The 22,282-nt window shown below is 51.0% G+C and overlaps 1 protein-coding gene across 1 annotated transcript in view; it reads left to right on the top strand.

Moving 5' to 3' along the window:
- The first annotated feature begins 2,857 nt into the window (after positions 1-2,857).
- The window catches only part of ESRRB (estrogen related receptor beta), a 105,927-nt gene continuing 86,502 nt past the window's right edge, over positions 2,858-22,282 (top strand). The window contains exon 1 of the mRNA XM_060003373.1: positions 2,858-2,907. Coding sequence (XP_059859356.1) covers positions 2,858-2,907 — 50 coding nt within the window. The remainder of the gene's footprint in view (positions 2,908-22,282) is intronic.

The raw sequence follows: 22,282 nt of genomic DNA, 5'->3' as shown, positions 1-22,282 counted from the left end.
AGGCACCGCGGAGGAAGACGGTCAGAAGAGGACCAGATCTTAGGGACCTCATTCTCGCCCTGGAGGACAATCTGCTTGTGCCCAGGGATGAGGCCCTCAGTTCCTGCATCCCTGTGCCTTGGATGCAGACAGTAGTTGTGTGGGCGTTAGCCTAGCTTTTTTTTTTTAATTAATTTTTATTAGAGTATAGCTGAGTTACAGTGTTGTGTTAATTTCCGCTGTACAGCAAAGTGAATCAGTTATACATATACATATATCCACTCTTTTGTAGATTCTATTCCCGTACAGGTCATTACTGAGTAGAGTTGCCTGTGCTGTACGTATTCTTATTAATTATCTACTTTATATAATATATAGTAGCGTGTGTGTGTTTTGAGCCTGTTTTCCCTCATTCGCCCCCAGTGGCTTTGCACCCACTGCTCCGGGCCGTGAAGTTGTCTTTCTTTTCATGCTCCATCGACTGTGCTCTGTCTCCAGTTTAAAAAAAGGTGCACCCACCCAAAGCAAGGAGCCAACAGATCTCATACAACCTGTCAGGGACTAAGCCCCTCGAGGGTAGCCAGCCTGTCCCCTCAGCAGGCTTTGCCCACTCCCACCCTCCAAACTGCTGTGGTCTAACATTTCATTCAACAAAGTCTTTATCAAGCAACTGCTGTGTGCTAGGCACCGGTAAGCACCGGGGATTCTCCAGTGAGCAGAGACAGACAAGGTCCCCGCCCTTATGGAGCTTACAATCTAGTGTGTGTGTGCCGGGGTAGAGGGTATTATTCATACCAATATGCGTATAATTGCAAACTAATAAATTACCTGAAGCAAGGCAAATAGCAGAAGGTTCTGGCGTGATCTGGAAGGTGGGGCGTTCTAGGTGGCAGGGGCAGACAGAGCCTGAGGGGGACACGGCATGGGCTGAGGAGAGGTGGGGAGACAACAGGAGCCTGTCATCTGGGGCTTGCCTTGTAGACCACAGGGAAGGACTGGGGCCTTTTTCCTGATTGCAACAAATTGCAAAGGAGACTTTGGGTGTGCATCTTACAGTGCACTCCCTGGCTGCTGTGGCTTGGAGAGTGGATTTCCAGGGGCCAGAAAGGATACAGAGAAACCAGTCACTGAGGTCTTGGCAAGAGATGGTGGTTGTGTCTCTGCACCTCTCTTTCCGTCTCCAACGTAACCAAGTACCTATGTGATTAAAACAATCCGGGCTGCCAGGGGTTCTGCTGACAGAGTCGACATCTTCATCCATCTCTCTGTGAGATATCTGCCAGCGCCCCGAGCCTGGAGAATCCCATGCGTTCCTCCACTTCAGCACATAGGAAAAACCTCAGCTTTGTTTCCCAGCCTGCGCAAGCTTCCATTTATCCAAGTCAAGTATCATCTGCTGTCTTGCTGCCCATTCCCCAGCCCCTTCTGAGTGGCCAGCCCCTCTGGGGTTGCTCACAACCCTCCTGCTTTTATCCCTGAAGTGCTTGGACACTGCCTGCAGTTACACTCCATTTAGACATTATTTTGGTGATAAAATGAAATTTCCCCCCTTGGGCTCATTGTCTTTTGCAGAATATAGGAGAATAAGGTGGTGGTCTCTCCTGAGGGCTTTTCCCCCTCTTTAAATAATTCTATACCTATCCTCTCCCCACACTCATTTGAATCATCAAATTGATTATCCCTGTAGCTGTCACATCTCAAAAGATGACAAGCCCCAGAAGAAGGATTGGGGCTCGACGTAAAGTTGGTTTTGGTACAGTGGCAGCCCATAACATTCGGGTTCATGGAGGGAGCAGCAGGCAGGGATTGCAGGTGTGTTTGTAGCTGGGGATTCAGGTGTGTATGTTGAAGTGTCTACTTGTGCCTCGAAGTGGATGTGGCAGGTAAGTCGGTTGTTTTAACCACAACTCTAAGCAGACAGGAATTTATTTGCTCGTGTCTGTGTCCTGGGTACGTTTCTGAGAGTTGCCAGTGAGCATGGTTTTATGCATCTAGAGAGCGTCTTATAGAAGCGTGCCCTGCGTCTCGCCATATGAGAGCCTTTCAGAACCCACTGGCCCAGGTGATGAGAGCTGGGAAGGGAATCAGTTTCTATCCTGTTCTCTCTTGCTGGGCCTCACCTGCTGGCCTGACCCTTTGCACTTCTGTGCACCAAACACCAGGTTTGAGGCTATGAATTTCTAAGGCGCTGGCCTCTTCTCCTTGATATGAGGGAGGAGAAATGTGACTCATTTTTAATTTGTAAAGCAGACCCCTTCCGAAAGGCTGAGAGGTGAGTTTGCTAAACCTGCCAGTTAAAAGATAGGATGGGGGTGAGAAGATATACAAGGGGCATCTCTTTCAACCCCCCAAACCCACCAGCCAGTTGGACAATTTTTTTTTTTTCTTTAATGGCGAGAGGACAGGCCTTGCAGCTCTACAGCACAATCCTACTCCTCAGGAGGTGGGGACCTCGGGCGAGCGTCTGATTCCATTGAAGTCTCTCTGGCTCACCCCCCTCCCCCCACCCCAGCTCGATTCTGTCACTTTAAGTCCAGCCCCTGAGAGATAGCCAATAGGAGCCAAACCATACATCAGTCTCCCAGCCTTAAAGCTACAGTAGGGTTAGTGGGCTCCAAGTCTCTGGTGCCCGAGCCTCCTCCACGGCTCCCCATCCCCTCTGCCCGCTCGGAGTGTGTGCATCAGTGGCAGCGCTGGGCTGGGCGCGCAAGGCTCTCTGCCTCCCTCTCGCCCCACCACGGTGCTTCCTTCCACTCTGCCTTCTCCCGCTCACCGTGCCCCTGCCCGGACTCGCACCTCGCCGGTGCCCTTCACTCGCTCTTCCGCGTGATTTCCCCGCCGCCTTTCTCTACCAACTGGGAATGCTAAAAGGGGACTGATGGACGTGTCAGAACTCTGCATCCCGGACCCCCTCGGCTACCACAACCAGTAGGTCCTCTGCTTCTCCGTCTGTGTCTGTCCTTCCGTCTGGGTGTCGCAGTTCTTCTTCTAGGCATTCTTGAAGTGGCAGGGACCCCGGGGGCACTTGGGGGGGTGGGGAGGTTGGAAAGGGAAAACCACCCACTTCCTGGGTTTCCTTCTGGGGATAAACCCGACTCTAACTTTTCCCTCACCCCCTTTTACAAACCCTCACTTTTAGGTAAGAGCGGAGCTTTCTCATTCACTCTTTCTCTCAGACCTTCCCCGCGGGGAGAAAATCTTTGCGTTTCTGTGGGTTGGGGAGGAGCAAGCCTAGAACAGGTGCGGGAGTGTCGCAAGGATACCGGGTCCCATCCGGGAAAGCCTCCCTGCGAGCCCTTTGACTTTAATGTTTATTTCCATACTGGGGACCAAAAACGATCCCGGCAAGGGGACGAAATCGAACATGCCGCGCAGGTTTGGAAACTGTGGGCGGCCAGCGCCGTCTCGCACCGCAGTCCCAGTGGGGCGCCCCGAGGGCACGCACGCGGCGCGGTGGACTCAAGCCACCCCAGGGGTGCGGGCGGCGCGGCCCGGGCAGACTGCGCCCCGCACGCCCTGCGAGGGGAGCCCGCATCCCGCTGGGAGTGGGGACAGTCGGCTCAGCACAGCGGCGGAGGCAAAGTTGGTTCGCGGCTTTGGGAGAGGCTGCGCCCTGCGAAACAGACTGGCGTGATTTCCGTGCCCCGGGGCGGCTTAGCGCTCGCCTCCCTGGAACCCGGGGTTGTCTGAGCGGCGTGCGCGTGGGTGACGGCGGGGACTGCAGGAAGCGACTCGCAGTAACCGCGGGTCCCCGAGCTTGGGCAGCGTGCCGAGCGCGCAGAGTGAGGAAGCGGAGAACTGATTCCCTGAACGGTGGGAGGCTGCCCCGCGCGGCCAGCCTGGGCTCTCCGGGGTCCTGCCCCGGCCACCCGCGGTTTCCCTCCCAGGGCCCTCCGCGGTTGTCGTCCCACCTGCCCGGGTACCTGCCCTGGTCTCCCCGCGGGCTCTACGCGTGCCGCCGCGCTCCGGGCTGGTGTCCCGGCGTCGGGGTGTGGGCGCGTGCAAAGTGGTCCCTCGGAAGGCTTCAAACAATAATACAATGAAAACTCTAGGTTCTCGCGGAACTGTTTAACTTCTTCCTCTTCTTCCTCCCCCCTTTTTTTTCCTGAAGCAAACAGAACTACCAAAGTCAGTTCTCGTACCGCCATCCTTTCATTTTTGTACCACCCCTTCCTCCCAAGAACCGCGACATCCCTACAACAATACTCTGGATAACGTGGGGTCCCAGGAAGTGTGATTACCTCCCCCTCGCTGCACAGAATACCTCCACCCCAGGTGGACCACGCGTGAGAGAGGAGGCAACTTCACAGCAGCATCTCCTGGGGGTGACCGGACTGTCCAGCCTCCACGCTGACCTTTTTGCTTGTAGTTTTGGGGGTTCCCTCGACAGAGGGTCCTTTAGATGCCGCCGGAATTTAGACAGAGTGTCAGAAGGCGGCGATTGCGTTGGGAGATGAGGGGAATCTTTAATTATAATGGATTCAGATTTCCATCAGTTTGAAAAGTGGCTTTTCATTCTCTTTAAAGGTTACACTGATCCCAGCTTGCGTGGCTGGTGGGGGTGGAGTGAGGGGTAGTTTCACACGGTGGTGCTCCTTCCGTAAGAGAGTGGGAGCCCCCAAAGGAACCTCCGGCGTGGGCGAAGCTGTGAACAATGTAGGATGTTCGTGGGGGCATTTCCTCACGTAAAACTACCAAGTACGACAAATATTGGATATTTAAATTATTTAGGTCACTCTCTCCAGAGGTGCCTTCTTTAGTTGAGCTTGAAATATCTATGTATTTGTCCCTGGCTCAAGTCACAGTCAATAAATATGAAATTTCCTATGGGGAAGTACATCTTTTGATTATGTTGACCAAGAAAGCAAGGAGAGATGGGGGACTTAGCAGTTGGGTAATTCATCGAGTTGACGGCAACCCTGGCTTGAGTTTGAGGAGAAATATGGGCAAAAAAGGAATGTCGGGGAAGCGGCAAAGGGGAGAGAGGGAGCTGAGGTCCTGGGTGTCTGGGAAAGGTTTGAAGTGGAAATCAGTTATAAAGTAAGCCTGAGAGTGGTTTGGACCCCCTAGCCTTCTTGGTTTCTTTGCAAGGAATTAGCTTCTCACTCCGTGGGACAGAGGAAAAGCCAGAAACATGCCTGCTTTTTCTACGGAGGAGCTAAGCATCCCTGTGAGATGCTGTTTCTCAGAGCCCAGGACCTGCTGGGCAACCGCCGAAGCATTAGTGAGCTGGCCCCGTATACAGGTGTGTGCCTCCCGGCGAGGGTTTACCTCTGCTGTAGTCACAGGGGTCCAATATTTCCAAGGACGAGCTTGTGGAGGTCAGAGGCTGCTTTGGGGGGAGGCATCTTTCTGACCTCAGCCCCGGTGCTTCACAAGCAGCTTTAGAGCCACAGGTAGCAAAGTAACGAGACAGAGGACTGCATTCTTTGGTCTGTTGGAAGGACCACAGAATGAATCCATCCATTATGGTGCCGATGTTTCTTGGGGAGCATATACAAGAGTGGGTTCGAGTGCTCTGTACACACAATTTCTACCTCTTTGGCTTAGTTGATATCCCTGGACTGGAAAAAACCCAAGGGTGCAGGGACCACAGTCCAGTGAGAAAGAACTTCCCATATTTCCTTCTCACCTGCTGATACACGGAGAGCATTTTTTTAATGCTTTAGTGTTATTTTCACTTTCCAGGTGAGAAATTAACACACACACACACACACACACACAGAGATATACCCGGACCTTCATACCTTTCTCTCCTTCATTTTCATTTTCCTGTAGCCAATCCTGTAGGTGACTCCATTACCAGTTCTAATCAATATTTTATGTACATATATAATCAGCTAGAGTGGGAGTGAGTGTGCTGGCCTGTGTGGGCTTGTGTACAAATGCGTCGGGGACGGACCTGATGGAGACCCTCGGCATAAAATCCAGGGAGCAGGGGGCGCTGCGTCACCCAGCGTCCGATGACCACTTTGCTGATGTTAAAGAAACAGAGAACAAACTGTCCTGAAGGTAAAATATGTGGGTTCACACGTAGGAAAAATGCCACATGGTAATTCAGAATCAGTGACCCAGAGAAAAACAAAGGGGGAAATTAATTTTTAATGGTACATGTAAAAATAAATCAGAGTGAGGACATTAGTCTTGGTTTTCTGAGGGAGGGGCTCTAGGAAAGAAACTCTTACGTGCCTGCCACACTTCCGGAGGTGTGGGCTGCCGTGGAAGAGGGTGGGCTCGTTCAGGCCTGAGGGTGATAAACTAGGAGAAAACAGTGGGTCAGCGCAGAGGGCCCCAGTCCCTGGTAAGGCCCTTTCCAGCTCAGTGAGGTCTTGACATCAACTGGAAATTTCCTCTCAGAGCTTATTTCCCCAACTCCATTTTACAAACAGTCCTCGATTTTACCAATAATTGGGACATATAAAAATATGTTTCTTTAAAAAATATATATGAAGAAACAAACTGACCCACCAAACAAGAACATTTTCATTCTATTGATTTGGAGTAATCAATACCTATTCCATTTAGTCTAAGAGAGGAGGGACAGAGGGGACTTTCGGGGAAAGCTCTGTGAGGGAAGTGGCTGTGATAGAGATTTCATGTCACAACCCTGCCTTCTCAGAGTGCCCCCCCACCCCGGCCCTAGCCCAGGGGGCCTTCGTGACCTTGTCCTGTGTGCTTGATCCGTATTCCTGATAATGGGACATTTTGCCAAATGGTTTTTATTTAAGATAATCCATGCTCATTGAAAGTTTGTCACCTTCCTCAGTGCTCTGCAAAATGCCTAGTTTCTTTTGAGCAGTTGGAACTGGGAAGCTCTGTACAAGTCTGGCAGCCCCCAAAAAGAGGGGTGGGTTGTGAGACAGACATTGTGAGCGTGTTTGCCTGGCGGGTGGGCGATGGAGCTGGCTGTGTGAGGATTCAAAAGGAAATCAAGTTCAGTTCGGAAGACAGCCGAACAGTTAGATAAGAGGCGGATGCTCTTGACGCGGTTCTGCAGCGCTGTTCCCTAGAACTTGTCTTCGCGGATGCTTTAAGTGGTTTCCTCAATATGATTAAGATTATTCGCGGTTCTAATTTAAGGGGAAGGAATAGCAGATACTTAGACCGTAATCCACTCCTTCAAAGTAAAGTCCAGCCCACACCCTGAACACCCCAGGCTGGTGCCTTTCCACACCTACCAGCCATCATCTGGCTCTGTCCCTTTTCTCTCTGCAAGCAAGGCCCTCCCAGTCTCTTCCAGCTTGACCAGGAGGTCTGCCCAGAATTAGTCAGGACTCCTCACAGCTCTTGCTGGGAGCTTCTTTCTTGGTATCGGGTGGCTTTTGGCTGAATGATCCCATGGGAGACCCCAGCATGGCTTGAGGGCTGAGCCTCTGATGTCCTCCGCAGTGGCCGTGGTTCCCAGAGGGTGCGTGGGCCCAGGAGGGGGCTGCTAGTAGGGGGTCCACAGACCGTGCCAGGAATCCTGGAAAGGCTCAACTTGGGGATGCTGGGACCAGACAAGTCTGAGCCCACCTCCTGCCCTTGAGGCCATTTGCTGATTTCTAGGGATAAATCAAAGGTCTTTTTAGCGCTGTTAAGTGCTGCTGACCCCTGACTGGGTTTCATCTCTGGTGAGCATCCCCTTTCTCAGTCCCATCAGCCTCGGACCTCCGGGGAAGGGTCACATGCATGGTCATTCCTCGGAGGAGGGGCCCATAGGCTTCTGCTGGCCCTGGTGTCCCGCATGGCTGGGGTGGCCTGCGGCAGGATCACATCCCGGTTGTCCCATCGGCTGGTATGGCCAGGTCCCTGCGCAGGGAGGTTGCGGTGTTTATAATTGCAAATGTAATTAGCAGACCAGCTCTGGGGGGACTGGGAAGCTCAACTTCTCTGCACATCACAGTGACCCCTGTGCTGGCTGGCCGGCAGATTAACCCTCCCCGGGCCAGCCTGCCCCCCCCCCTCTGGTGAGGCTGCTGACCTTTCACTGATAATGGCAGGGCTGTCCCGGGGGAGGGATGGCAGGGCCAGACCCCTTCCTCGGAGAGGTTGTCAGGGCAATGCCTGGGAGAGGTCAGTCGCTGAGGGTGTAGTTTTTCCCTAGGCCACTGAGCACGTGACCCTTACCACTAGTGACAGTGTGACCCCACGTGGCAGGCTGCCCTGGGGCATTTCCTCGTGCACTTCCTGGGCCACGCTGGAAGCAGGTCACCAGAAGACTTTGGGTGCGTGCTGGTCTGTGGCTCTGGGCGCCTTGTTGGGGAAAGCAGGGCTCTGGAGGGGGCGTCCTGTGGCCTCGGAGGACTGCTCCTGGGGCTCAGCGGGCAGAGGGGAGTGAATGCCTGCTGGCTCCCAGGTTCTGCGGGGCTGCCCCCACTCCGGATGTGGCACGGGGAGGCACGCCATAGGACAGCGTGGGCTCAATTTGTCCCTAGGAGCAGAGACCGCCAAGCAACCATCCAGCAAAAGACACTGACAGGGCTTCCCTGGTGGCGCAGTGGTTGAGAGTCTGCCTGCCGATGCAGGGGACACGGGTTCGTGCCCCGGTCCGGGAAGATCCCACATGCCGCGGAGCAGCTAGGCCCGTGAGCCATGGCCGCTGAGCCTGTGCGTCCGGAGCCTGTGCTCCGCAACGGGAGAGGCCACAACAGTGAGAGGCCCACGTACTGCAAAAAAAAAAAAAAAAAAGACACTGACAAACGAGATGAGTGGGAAACTTGGAGCCGTCTGGTCCCTAGCCCCAGCCCCTCCTGTGAGTGTACTGGTCTCTGCCCACTTAGAGGGCCTTTCTGTACCGATCAGGACTAGAACAGAAAGGATTTTTAATAGCACCTTTAGTTGTAAGCATTGGCTTAAGGGAGTGTCAAGACCTTTCTTGTTGCCGTCAACAACCTTGATATAGAGGATATCTCTGAACCCCGAAACATCAAGAGCCGCATCTGTTCCTAGGAGAGTGTCTGTGTGTGTACGCGTGTGAGAGCGTGCTATGGTGGCGCTCCCCTTTCAGACGGGCGTCACGGGGGCGACGGGCTCTGCTGTTTAAACACAGCCCCGGCCACCCTGCCTTCTACCCCTTGCCTAGACTGAGGTCAGGCTGTGGCCACATTTCCATGAGGGGCTGCTGAGCCTTGGGGTTTTTCCGTGGTGTGAGAGGGAGCGCAGAGAGACTCAAGGGCTGGCTGTCCCTGCTGCCAGAGGAGTTCAGTCTTTCTTTAGAGGCTCTCTTGAGTTTTCTGGGCCTGGGTAAGGCTGGCAGACCCCAGAGAGGGTGAGCAGGCCGTACTGCCCTTCTCCAGCAGAACAGATGGCCACGCTCAGAGGAGCACTGGGATTTCTGCCCCAGGTCCCCGACTAACCCTTCTCTCCCTGGATAGGGCCACTGACAGTCTATCGCTAAAAAGGTCAAACGTGTTCTTAAGGAAAATCAGCCTGGTTTTAATCTGCCCATGGGACGTTCAGTATGGAATTGGACAAGATGGGGGAAAAATCTATTGGCAAAATATCTTAAATTCAGAGTTGTGTGTGCTTGGGTTAAAATAAGCCCCAAGCAAAAGTTTTCCTGGGGGTTACAGACATAAGTTTTTTCATCTTCATTTTGCCATGCTTTTTAACCTATACACATTGTAGTCCCAAAGAAGTTTTTTTCCCCTTCTTTTCCTCTCTCTCTCCCTTCCCCCCTCTCTCTCCCTCTCTCTCTCTTTAAATTTCTGTCCTCTGTTCCTTAGGACTTTAAAATATTCTATTCAATATTGTCATTTGGTATCCCCGGGATTGAGCCTTTTCTGGAAATGGTTTTCTGGATAATGTTATTTTGTTTCTCAATGTCATTTCATCCAGAGGTCAAAAGACAGTTAAACAAACTCCAACAAGCTTTTGTTTTTATCTTCTTGTTTCAAATGTGATCAATTTTCATTTAAAACTGTATCAGAATCCTCTCCTGCCAATTACAGCAGCAGTCAGCCTCAAGCCTCATCGGTGTTTACTGAAACACTACATTAAAATTGCACAGATGTGAAGTGCCCAATTAGAGTCAAGCTTTTCTATCTAGGAAGCCATGAGTTTCAAAACCCCAAATGCTAAGTGTTACTTTAATGTGGCTCTTTATTTTTTTTAATATGCTTGAATTAACTTGAATTCATAAATTTGGTTTTTTTTCTTCTTACTGTTATAAAATTCTTAAAGTATTATATTTACTTAGATTGATGCTTTCGGTTTTTTCACCTGGCTTGTATGTTTAAAAAGATACCCGGCAAAAGGTTTTTGATCATCACTGGTCTTTTCGTGTGTTCTTGGTTTCCAAAGGGCAAAGAACAAGGAAATACAGTCGTAAGAAAATGCTCTAGGGGAGGGTGGAGGATGTGAAGGGTGGTGGTTCGGATGAAATTCTCTCATGTCTTCTACAATTTAACATTTTCCTTTGTCTTATTTTTTTCCCTCTATTTTCATCCCAACTTGCTCTAGCTTGCCTTTGTCCTTTCATCCCTCTTCGGTTTTCTATGTTTTGGAGGAAGGAGTGTAGGGTGGTGCATCTGTGTGTCTACCTGAGCGTGTGTGCATGTGTGTGTGTCTGAGTGTGAGGGTGTGTTGGAGCCGTTTTGAGCTGCTGCGCGCGATTAGCCGAGACAAGTCCCAAAGCAGAATGGCTGTCGTGGGCCACCCTGTTCTGATACAGCCATCAAGGCCTTGACCCACTGTCAATGGCCTGCTCGCATGTGGTGGGGACACCAAAGAGGGTAAAAACCGCACGTTCCAGGTTGGTTGTCTGTTACCTGAGGAGGTGCAGGTGAGGGGCGTCAGGACGCACCGAACTTTATTCGAAGTCTATTTTTCCATCTCTCTGCTCTCTTATCTCACTTCCTAGCACGTTGAGCTCTAGTTTGGGATCCTGGTGTTGCTGAGTGAATGAGCTAGCGTATGCTTTTGTTTTTGCTTTCCTAATCGATCGGCAGAAAACATTCCCTTTTGATGGTGAGACATGTCTTCAGCACGCATGCAGAGTGCAGTATTTATCCTTTTCCTTTTAGCCTCACTCTTTGTCATTTGTCCCTTGGGTGTGTTGACATTGTCTACCTAAGCAGTCAGGCTAACAAGCTTTGGCAGAAAGAACACCGCTTTCACAGAAATAATAGCAAGAATGGGATGGTTGTAATAATTATAACAGTAATAACAGCTTGCAGCTTTTTCTTCACCAAAAGCGCAAAGCAATTCTCATAACCAGTTTCCTCGTAGTGACTGGGTGAGGGTTGCTGTGTCTTGCCTCTGAACATAAATGTTTTTCTGCAAACATAACTTGCACAGGCTTCAGGTTTGCATGTCTAAATTCATCCAAGAGCAAAAAATGCCTGGTGTTTGAAATTTGAACAGACTGGTGAAGGAGAATATGGTGTCAGCCACACGGTCCCCCTCAGAAATGCTAGGTGTGTTGCCTTTGAACTGGGAAGGGAGAAATGTTTCTTGTAAAGGACACTGGGTCGGGTCTGACCCTCCTGTCACAAGCATCTGAGGTCCATGCCAGGCTCTGCCTCTCCATTGCCCCCAACGTTCCTTGGTTCCTCTGGCTGCAATCTCAGGAGAAGTTTGCAGACCAAAGGCACACAGAGGACAAGAGGGGTTATGACTTGGCACATGTGAATAGCTGGGAAAAGAACTGGGTGAAGAGAGAGGCAAAGTCACCTCACCACCCTTGATCACCTTCTTGGCCATTCAGCGTCTCCCAGGGCTGCTGTCCCTGTTCCTGGGTACCTCAACCTGTTCTCTGGAGGCAGAAATTAGAGGGAGGGCACCAGGGAGCCGCCCCCTCTGGATCCCTGAGACCCCTCTTGTGACTTTTCATGCCGAGTCCCAGGCCTGGACCTGCTCACCTGCAAACTGCTCATCTGCTCATTACTTTTGAAATTGGTGCTGCCTTTGTTATTTCCTCTCTCACCACCACCCCCTATTTTTGTATGTGCGACTTGGAAATAGGAGACAGCCTAATATACCAGCCTAACATAACAGGAGACACCTAATATACCAAGGTCCCATGACTGTATTTTTTTTCTACTTCAGTATTCTTACTCGTGTTCTTACTCAATTTTTCCCCCAAAAATACCCAACAACCTAAATTTTTGGGTTATTAATTGATTATTATCTGATTTAACAAACAAAACATCCTACCCCACAAGGAATCCCAGCAAGGATCTGGCTGTGTTGCTGAGGCTGAGATCTGCTTTTTTCCCCCTCAGTCGGTGAGAAACGTTATAGCTTCAATTCCCTTGCTGGACCCTGAGTAAAAAATTAATTCATGAATAATAAAAACCAATCAGTCTTGTTGAGTTAAGAAGGATTAGGAGAAAGGGTGTTTTTTCTTACAGAGAACATTTGGAATCTGCGTGTCATTGTCACCGAGTGTTCGGGGTGGCTTGAGCGTGCCTTTATTCACAGCAAATGAGCTGTTTATTATCCCGAAGTGTAACACGTCTTCCTCAGTTGTAAGGCCAACTTACTGAAGATGGTTACGGGTTTCCCACCCAGTTCTCTCCCACGATCCCATACCGCAAGTCAGTGATCATTCATTGAAATTAAGACAGTTTCCTGTGTAAGTGGCACATAACCAAAGAGCAACAGACCCGGCATTGCATTATGAATAAGCCAGTTTGTTGATGGAATGGAGTCTGCCTCTCGATTTCCCTCCCCTTTCTTTCCCTGGGAAGTAATTGACTAGAAATTTACATGCCTTTGCAAGAAGTAGAGAAATTAGACTTGTAGATACTCTTTTTAGTTTCCAGAATACTATCTTCCTCCCAGGGTTATTGTGAAGATTAAACAGAGGTAATTCACAAGTGTCAGGCACATAGTGGGTGTACATTAAATGTTTGATGTTCTTGTTAATTTTTTGATGCTATCTTATTGGAAGTTACTTTTCATTCCTTTGATATAACCTCACAATGAAAGTCCTTCCTACTCAGCAGTGAGATTGGGGTGCTTGAACTGATTACTTTGTTTAATGCGATCAATGTGGCTTGGGTTTCCATATGTAACACAAGGGGATTACAGAGGGAATTACGATTTGGGGCCGAGGTGATGAATAGGAAATTTCCTCTGAATGAATCCCTATATCCTTGGACCATGGGTAGAGTTGCCCAGTAAAATACAGGACACTCAGTTACATTTGGATTTTAGATAAGCAACAAATAATTTTTTAGTATAAGTATGTCCCATGTGATATTTGGTAAATCTGGCAACCCTACCATGGGTGTTTTTCTTAAATTGGTCTGATTAAAAAACACATTTCCCTTATCTTTTCTACTTTCGACAAAACCCCAAAGAACAATTATGTGTAGTTTTTTCAAAGTGTTTTTTAAATGACTATCTTTAACTTTTTGCCAGTATTAACTTGTTAGGTTGGCCATGTCCTTAGAAGTTAGTGCGTAGAAGTGATTTCTGTCATCCAGATATATTGATAGAGTTGCAATCAGGTAAACAGATCCTGCCGAATGAGGTCTCCTAGCGTAGCACCCGGAGCTACTGAATTTTGCCTTACGGAGAAACAGGGTAAGCAGTCTTCTCGGGAACCTGCCTCTGCGTGATGTTTCCCTGACAAGCAGGTTGAGGGGCTGGATTGTTAGAACCTGACATCCCAGCAATTGGAAGCTACCCTTGCTGCACCTGGGAGGCCAAAGCAGCGGCCTCTCCCTGCCTTCCCACACAAGGACAAGAGGCTGACCTTTTGGAGGCATCCCCTAGGGGGCTGTGAGGGAAACGGCCCAAAGTAGTGTTAGGTGGTGGAGTAGGAAGGCCAAGGGGCTGAACCTGATACAGTCAGTTGGGGGCATGGATGAACTGGGACATACGAGGGACCAGCAAACCCCAGCTTCTCTTCACTCACCTCCCAGAGCAGCATAGTTGCTCAGCCCGGTAAACACAACCCATTGTTTTAAGCGTGGTACCCTCGCAGCCCAGAATATGGGAAATGGAAGAGCTCTAGAGCCCCCTGCAGGCCATCAGTGGCACTGCACCTCGTGGGCGACTCCCACTTACAGAGCCTTATGAGGGTGGGAAGGAATGTGGAGGATCCCAGCAGGTGAGCCTGCAGCAACACAGGATCCTGGAGGAGTGGGTTAGGGTTAGGATCCCGGCTTCAGAAAGTAGCTCTGGTTTTGGAATCGCCTTTCGGAGCCATGCTCCATGCTTTTTAGCACTGCAGTTGCCTCCTTGTGTGGTATGCCAATGCCCTCCCCCCACGCACACATACACACGCAGGACTCTCTGCCTCCGTGGCTTGCCCTGACCTCCCGACAGGCTGAGCAGTGCTCAGGCCTCACTCAGCTTAAGGAATGCCCTCCAGGCGTCACCGCAGCCAGTGCTATTTTCAGAGCCCAACTGACACTTGTGTCCAGACTGTCTTCTCCAAGACGCCTAACTCCCTGGGGATCATTTAGGGTTTGCTGGAAGAAAAATTTGGGGGAAGACAAGAGAGCTGAAAATAAACTGCAGGGTCAGAGGTGGACAATTGTAATACTACTAATAATAACAGTCGTTAACATTTATCGAGCACTTACTGGGTGCCGGGCTTTGTCCTAAGAACATTTCATGTATTAACTCACTGCTTTCTCACAATAACCCTATTGGGGTTAATTAGAAAATAGGAACTAGGTCCAATTACTATCCCCATTTTACAGGTAAGGAAACTAAGGCACAGAGATGCTAGGTCACTTGCCCAAGGTCACACAGCTGACAAAGCTGGGATTTGCTCAGGAGCAATCTGGCTGTGTGCTGCACTCCAGCCAGTGCTATATGTGTTGTGTGTCACTCAGTGAGTCTAGAATTCTAGCTTTCTAACTCCAGCTTTTACACCACCCCTTCTTAGCTGTGTGGGTCGAACACATAGGTAAAATTTGGGGTGGAGGTGGAAGGGGGAAATTGGGCCTCATGTCTTGTTCCTAGAAAAGCAGAGGGAAGAATGGCCACAGCGGGTTGGGCCCTGTTCCCCCCTTAGCCTGTGTCATGGGCAGAAGGGAAGGCTGGAGAAAGGAACTTTTAGTCTTCCTGACCTCATCCTCCAAGAGCCCATGGCCAACCTCCAGGGGCACCCGCTTCGTGCCTCCCTCTGAGACTGTCGTCAATGTATGTTGAAGCTGTAATTTTCTCCCATCTCATGCCTTCCCCTTGTTTTCTCATCACCGGCTCTCCAACAGCTCCTAAGTCTGAATCTCAGGGTTGGACTCTGGTGTCCAGCTTGGGCTCCTGGCTGGACCTCACGCCAGCACGTGCAAAAGAGAATTGCAGCATCGCCCTCCAAACTGCTTCTCCCCGTGTCTCCCTTGTCTCACCCTCCCTTGACGCAGGGGCCCCCAGCTAGGATATGGAGCGTCTATCCAAATATACACCTCAGATCTATTTCCTATTCGTGCTGTTATATACCCGCAACCCCCAGTCTGCCTGGCAAACTTCTATTGAGCCTTTATTTATTTTTTTAACTTTAATTTTGTAAGTTTTATTCAACTTTTTGAAATTTTTATTTATTTATTTATTTATTTTATTTATTTATTTTGGCCGCACCACGCAGCATGCAGGATCTTAGTTCCCTGACCAGGGATCAAACCCGAGACCCCTGCAGTGGAAGTGTAGAATCATAACCACTGGACCACCAGGGAAGTCCCCTCTATTTATCCTTTAAACCCTGCTCATGTGTCCCCCTCTGAGTGAAGCCATCCCTGACGCCTCCCAGGGGGAAGTAATCTCTCTCTTTTTGCAGCTACAGTCTGGCCCATGCCCTTGACTGGGTTGTAACCTGTTGGATTTGAATATATGCTTATCTTTTCCCACAACTTCATGAGCCCCTAGAGTACAAGCTCATCTCTGTCCCCACCGCCTAGAACAGCACCTGGTATGGAGAAGGTGCTTAATGCATGTTGGTGGGGCTCACCTAGGGAGATCAGATATGGGTAAAGGGGAATTCTGGAGGCATAAGAGGGAGGTAGAAGGCCATGGAAACAGTGGCCAGGAGGGGCCTGGCTCTGCAGCATCTATTGCCCTGTTGACCGATGAGGGCAGACCTGGCTGGCTAGGTGGCCTCCATGCCCTTCTTGGGGGCAGTATAATGTAATGGTTAGGGGGGAAAGCGCTGGCTCCAGAATGACTGAGTCTAAATCCTGGCCCCAGTGGTGTGCTGGAACCAGCTCAAACTGGCTCAGGAGAACCGACCATTACATTTTCAGGAATTTTATAGCTGATTGTTAAACACAATCATCATTAAAAATGAAATTATATAAACTTACTAGTAAATACATTGTCTTAAAAACAAAGGTAGGGCTTCCCTTGTGGCACAGTGGTTGGGAATCCACCTGCCAGTTGAGGGGACACGGGTTTGGGCCCTGGTCCGGGAGGATCCCACATGACGCGGAGTGGGCTAAGCCCTTGTGCCACAACTGCTGAGACCACGTGCCGCAGCTGCTGAACCCCGCGCACCCTAGAACCCGTGCTCCAAAACGGGAGAGGCCACCGCAGTGAGAAGCCCACGCACCGTGACGGAGAGTGGCCCCTGCTCGCCGCAACTAGAGAAAAGCCCGCATGCAGCAGCAAAGACCCAACACAGCCAAAAATAAAAACAAATAAATAAATTTTTTAAAAAAGCTAAGTAGAAAATAATTGTTCTTACAAAAACAAAACAAAAAAACCCAAAGGTAATAAATACTCAAAACTCACTACTTTAATATTTTATTACCTTTATGTTCTTGAACTAAATTTGCATCTAGTATGTCTGCATGGTAGGAATACTATGACGGATTGTTAACTGCCCATCTCTTCACAGTAACACGGCATCAGTGATGTCACATTGGTAGCTTGAAGCTGGCCACGATGGTATTTACACTATGGAAGCAGGCAAATCATTCCCCTTCTTCCATCCAGTTCTTAAACATTTACTGTCACACCACTGCCTGGCTGTGTGACATCCCAGCTCTGTGACCCCGGATAAGTTACTTAATCTCTCTGTGCCTCCGATTCCTCATTATCAGTGACGACCTTCATTTCTGTAAAGATTAAAAATTGATCAATATAAGGTACTTAAAGCAGAGACTGGTACACAGTAAGTGCTCCAGAAATTTTGACTCTTTAGTGTTTCTTCCTCACGGTTCCAAGCATGTCCCTATTGAAATTCTATCAGAACTAATGACTTTCCCAGATAGCAGAGTGTGAGTTTTATCCTTAGAGTGTAAGGTTATCGTTTTTCCCTGCTGGACCCTTGCCCATGGGGTTTAACTGTGGTAGCCAAGAGCAGGAAGCAGAAAGCACTAATCTTCCAGGGGGAAAGGCTCCTGTGGAGAGGCACACTCAAGCCTCCGGGCCGAGAGAGGAACTGGGACCACAGCAGCCACCAATGTGGCTGAGCAGGTGAGGTGGGCACAGGTGAAGTCAGGAGAGAAACAGAGCAGATGCAAAGAATAGCCAAGCGCCAGGGTGAAGGGAGGCTGTGCAGTGGCTGCAATGGGTCCCTTAGATCACATGAGGGGGCAGATCGTCTCCCAGGAAATGCTGGGCAGTGCAGCCATGCCTGCGGAGGCAAGGGCTCCCCTGGTTTGGGAGTTGAAGGAATATTCCAAACCATCCCCAGGTTAGCACACATGCTGTAATCAGCTTGAGCTGAAGTTGCATGGGCCGTGCTGCAGTTGCTGGGGAAGCCGCAGGAAAATCCACAGCTCCCAGCACAGCAGAGGCCCAGGAGAGGCCAGAGTGCGCTAGGCTCTCCTGGACTCTTCCTCGGCTGGATTCTCGGGCCGCAGTCAACTCTGGCCCCAGAGGAGGTCTCTGCACTGGCAGTTCCCTGGAAATTGCTTCTGGCTGAGACCTTTGGCATCAGGAGGTTCAGCTCAATGACTCAGTCACACACAGCCCCCAGGCCAGGCCAGCCCGCTTTCAGTGTTGAGTGGCCTGCAGGCCTGCAGACATGGGTAACAGCTAGATCTGCACAGCTTTCCGGGCCAGGGGTGCATCTCATCGCTGGGGGCTCACTTCGTTCTCTGAACCCCTGTTCTGTAGAGAAATGCCCTTAGAAGTGGCCTTGTCAAGGAAGAGGCAGCCTTGAGAATCAAACCCTCTTTCCCACATCTCCATGAGTGTTGCCCCATCACCCTGAGCCCCTTAAAGGCCTGGGTCCAATTTATTTGTGAATCTGCAGTGCAGGGCCAGGCATGGAGGAGCCTTCAGTAAATATGAGGTGAAAGCTTGGATACAATTTGAGAAAATTTGTGTACTGAGTTGAGCTGCTGATGGGCCACCTGTACAGTTGTACAGGTTGTTCACTGACCAAGAGTTCCTGGTTGAGGGTGTGAGTGAGGTCTGAACCTAGTTGTTCTAATTAACCCCAAGATACACATGGCAGGGAGGAGAGGTGGTGAGTATTCAAGTTCAGGGCCTAGAGGGGCTGAGGAGTCTCAGGCTCTGACACACAATGGGAACAACCCCCCTAACTAATATATGCCATGGTTGTCTAAAAGCCGCTGTGTTTCTGTCTGCTCAGCACCACCCTTGCAGCCTGAATTTAGAGCCTGATAAGGTCTTCAGAAAGCTTTCTGTTTTGTCTAACTGCAGTTCTTAGTGGGCCCCCAGAGCTCTCCATAGGCAAGACCAGGAAGGGTCACCCAGGCCCTGTTCTGTTGCTGCCCAACACATTGGGCCCCTGTGTTCCCAGACTCAAGGGGCTGGGTGGTGTGTGGGTGTGAGCAGGCGGGGGCCCTGGCTGGCAGGGCATGTTAGAGGGAGAGTCTCACATGGTCCCTGGGCTCCAAGGGCCTCGGTGAGTAGATTTTGGGGAGCGCTGGAGCTTAGTAGCTTGAAAGGGAAGGGAACTGCTGTGTTAGCGTTTGATCGGGTGCTCGCAGGCACGATCTCTTTAAATTTACAGTAACACCTCAGTGAAGTAGGGGGTCCTATCCGCCTTTATGGGACGAGGAGCTGGAGGTCCAGAGAGATTGAGTGACTTGCCCAAGGTGACACGTGGGTCCACTTTAAAGGTCCAGGCTGCGAATCCAAGCCTGCCTGAATAGTGCAGCGGTCCAGACCAGCCCTCCTGACACTTCCCTTGTCACGATAACGTGGTCCCGAGCTGCCCCTGGGCTCAGGAACGGGGAGCAGAGCCCCTGAGGAGGGCATGTGGCTCTCGAGCTGCCCGGGGCACCTGAGCAGAGGGTCAGGGCATCCGGAAGTGTGGATGTAGGTGCCTGTGGATGTCTGTGCTGGGCTGAGGGAAGTGCCTCTTCTCGCCAAAAAGGGAAGAGGAGGAATGAAGTACCCCCCCTCCCCCCCCGCTGCTTCCAGGTCAGCTGCCTTGGAGCTGCTGAGAGCAGTCAGCCTGCTCGAGCTGGAACTCAGGCCTGTGGCTGCTGCCTCCAGGGGCCTCCATGCAGGTCTGTGGGGGAGGGGATGTGCCAGAGGCCAGGGTCCTGCGTGTAGCCTTTAGGGCACAGTGGAGAGGGAGCCTGCATTGGCTTGTTTGTGCTGTGGCCAGTGTTTAGCAGGCCTGGGTTTGGGTTTGAGGTTTTCTCTCTCCTGTATATCCAACCTCCCCATCGCCGCAGCTCCACCCCGACCAGCAGAGCAGTCCCAGGATTGACTTGGGGCAACAGTAGGGGACCCACCCTGCCCTCCCTGGGGACAGGCACCCCTCAGCAAAAAGGCTCTCATCGCCTTGGGAAGGGCCCCAGCTTGGCCCAACTAGACACCCGCACGTGTGCTCATGGCTGTCAGCCTTGCCCACCCCTCCTCCACCCCTGCAACCTCCTAAGTCTTTACTCTGCCAGGTACTTTCCCCCGGTAATAGTAAAAAATATAGTTACAGTGGTCCGCAATGGATCTTTTTTTATTTGGTCTGTAAATATATTTATCTAAAAACTGTTACATGTTGTGACATCTAGATATTGCATGAAATACCTTTATGGCAGAGGTTAAAGTAACCTGAGATCAGAGCAGTTCCAGAAAATAGGGACCCCTGGCAGCCAAGCCAGGCCCACAGGGAGTGCAGAGGTCAGGACGGGAGGCAGGGGTCCTGGCAGTGCCAGGTCGTCATCGTGGGTGTGGCCGGTGTGGGCCGCTGCTCATGGGTCGGTGGGTCTGCAGTGTTGCCGAGCAGGGGCCCAGCCAGCAGCCAGTGGCCACGTGCAGCGGATACCTGCAGGATCTGCATCAGAGGCCTCTCCACGGGCATGCAGGAGGACCGAGGGGTGTAGAGGTGGGGACTCGGGCGAGGGACGCCATAGCCGCAGTCTTCTCGGGGAGGTCACTGGATTCTGGTTTATTCAGTAATCACAGCTCCTGGCCATGCAGGTGAGGCCAGAGATGGTGCCCATGACCGGGAGACCCAGCCACTCCAGGCTAAACCACTTTCTCTCCACGTCTGCAGCTCTTTTGTGTTTCTCCATCATACTTGCCTCCCAGCCCTGTAGTCCTGCCTCTGTTATCCTAGGCTTGTTTCACTGTATTTTTCTCTTCTTGCTGCTCATGGCCACAGTCATCATCACTAACATCTGCTGAATGCCTACTATGAGTGAGGCACCGTGCAAAGCGCTTCCTGTGGACACTCGCATCTTTTCCGTCCTCTCTTTCCAGACCTTCTGTTCTAAAGACTCAGCCCTGGGAGCCCCTGAGCACCATACATGGGTGGCGTGTGGGACTCCCTACTTCCCAAAGGGAGAAGGCAGAATCTGGGGGCTGGGGAAGACCCAGGAGACTCATGGGCGCCTCAGCCCTCATTTGACAGATGGGAAACTGAGGCCCTGAGCGGATGAGGGTCTTGTCTGCAGTCCTGCAGCTCATGTGCAGAATCCAGCCCAGGCCCCACCCAGCACCTGGTCGTGCACTGCCTATCTTTCTGGATGGAAATCCTCTTTGCCCTCAGCTTCAGGGAGGGCCTCCAGGACCCGAACTGTGAGCCTCAGGGCCGAGCAGTGCTCGTCACCATCTCTCTCTTCCACTGTTACCCTGTGCGCCCACCCTAGCCGGGCCGTGTCAGGCAACAGCAGGAGCCGGCGGGAGCCAGACAGAGAATCATAGGGGTGCTGGACAGACTGACATGAACAATTCCAATCATTTTAAAACATCGAAGGATTGAGAGAGTTTCAATAGTTGGAAACTGGCAGGAAGAGAGATGAGCTGGTGGTCCTGGGCAAGGAGGCCCCCCACTCCTCGTGGTTCCCCTGCCATCCGTCCCCGATGCACGCCTGTGAGCTCCTTCATGTTTCCCTCCCAGGGCATCTCTTAGACTGGGCTCTGCTCTCGGTGACCAAGGTGGAGACAGCAAGGATCTCCCCATGTGGAGGAGAAGGTGGGAGATTTGAGCCATGTGACAGTAATGACCACGTGCTCTGTCTGGCTCACGCTGGCCTTCCTGGTGCCTCACCCCACGGCTGGCACCAAAAAAGAACACATTGCCCTGCTGCCAACCCTGTGGGCACTTTCAGGCAGCATCCAAGCTGCTGCAGCCTATGTCCAAGGTCAGCACCTAACTGGCCATCCCTGATCCGAGGTCAGCGTCAGGGTCTGTAATACTCCCGGGTACATAAACGCACCCGGCTGGGCTGGTGAGGCTAGAGAAGGGCCCCTTGGAGGAAGGAGAGGGTACCCTTTCCTGACATCTGACTCACACTAGCGGCCATGCAGGAATAGACCAGCCCTGTGTGATGTGCTGGAGAGGGTGGAAACTTTGATGTCAGACTGGTCTGAATTCACCTGGTAATTCTGGCTCCCCTTGCTGTGCAGCCTGGAGAGAGTCACCTAACCTCCCTGTGCCACGCTGGCCTCATCTGAAAAATAGAAATAATAACCCTTCTGGGACTTCCCTGACAGTCTAGTGGTTAAGACTCTGCGCTTCCACTGCAGGGGGCACGGGTTCGATCCCTGGTCGGGGAACTAAGATCCCACATGCCACGCGGTGCGGCTAAAAAAAAAAAAAAAGAAATAATAAGCCTTCCCTTAAGGGTTGTGAGAAACTTTAATACAATAATGCTTGTAAAATGTTCATACAGGACCTCATAATGTCCATTATGCCCCAAGCATTCTCTGTAAACATTCTGTGGTCATTGAAAGGAAACGTGCAAATTCATTTTAAAGTATGACTGAATTGTGAATTTATTATGTATTTTTCCAACTGATGAAGAATAAAGGTACCAAGATTATGATACAGGAGAATCAGGAAATGTTTTGATATGAAAAAGCCCTCCTAGGTCCATATGGACTGATGCAGAAATATAGACAGCATAGAGTTAAGTGAAAAAGCAGAAGGCTGAGCAGAATATATAGCAAAATTACATTTGTGGCTTTTTAAGTTCCAAATGCTGGGCATATGCTT

The sequence above is a fragment of the Delphinus delphis genome, chromosome 2 (genome assembly GCF_949987515.2).
Source record: "Delphinus delphis chromosome 2, mDelDel1.2, whole genome shotgun sequence".
Classification (NCBI taxonomy): Eukaryota; Metazoa; Chordata; class Mammalia; order Artiodactyla; family Delphinidae; genus Delphinus; species Delphinus delphis.
This window is presented reverse-complemented; position numbering and strand designations above follow the sequence as displayed.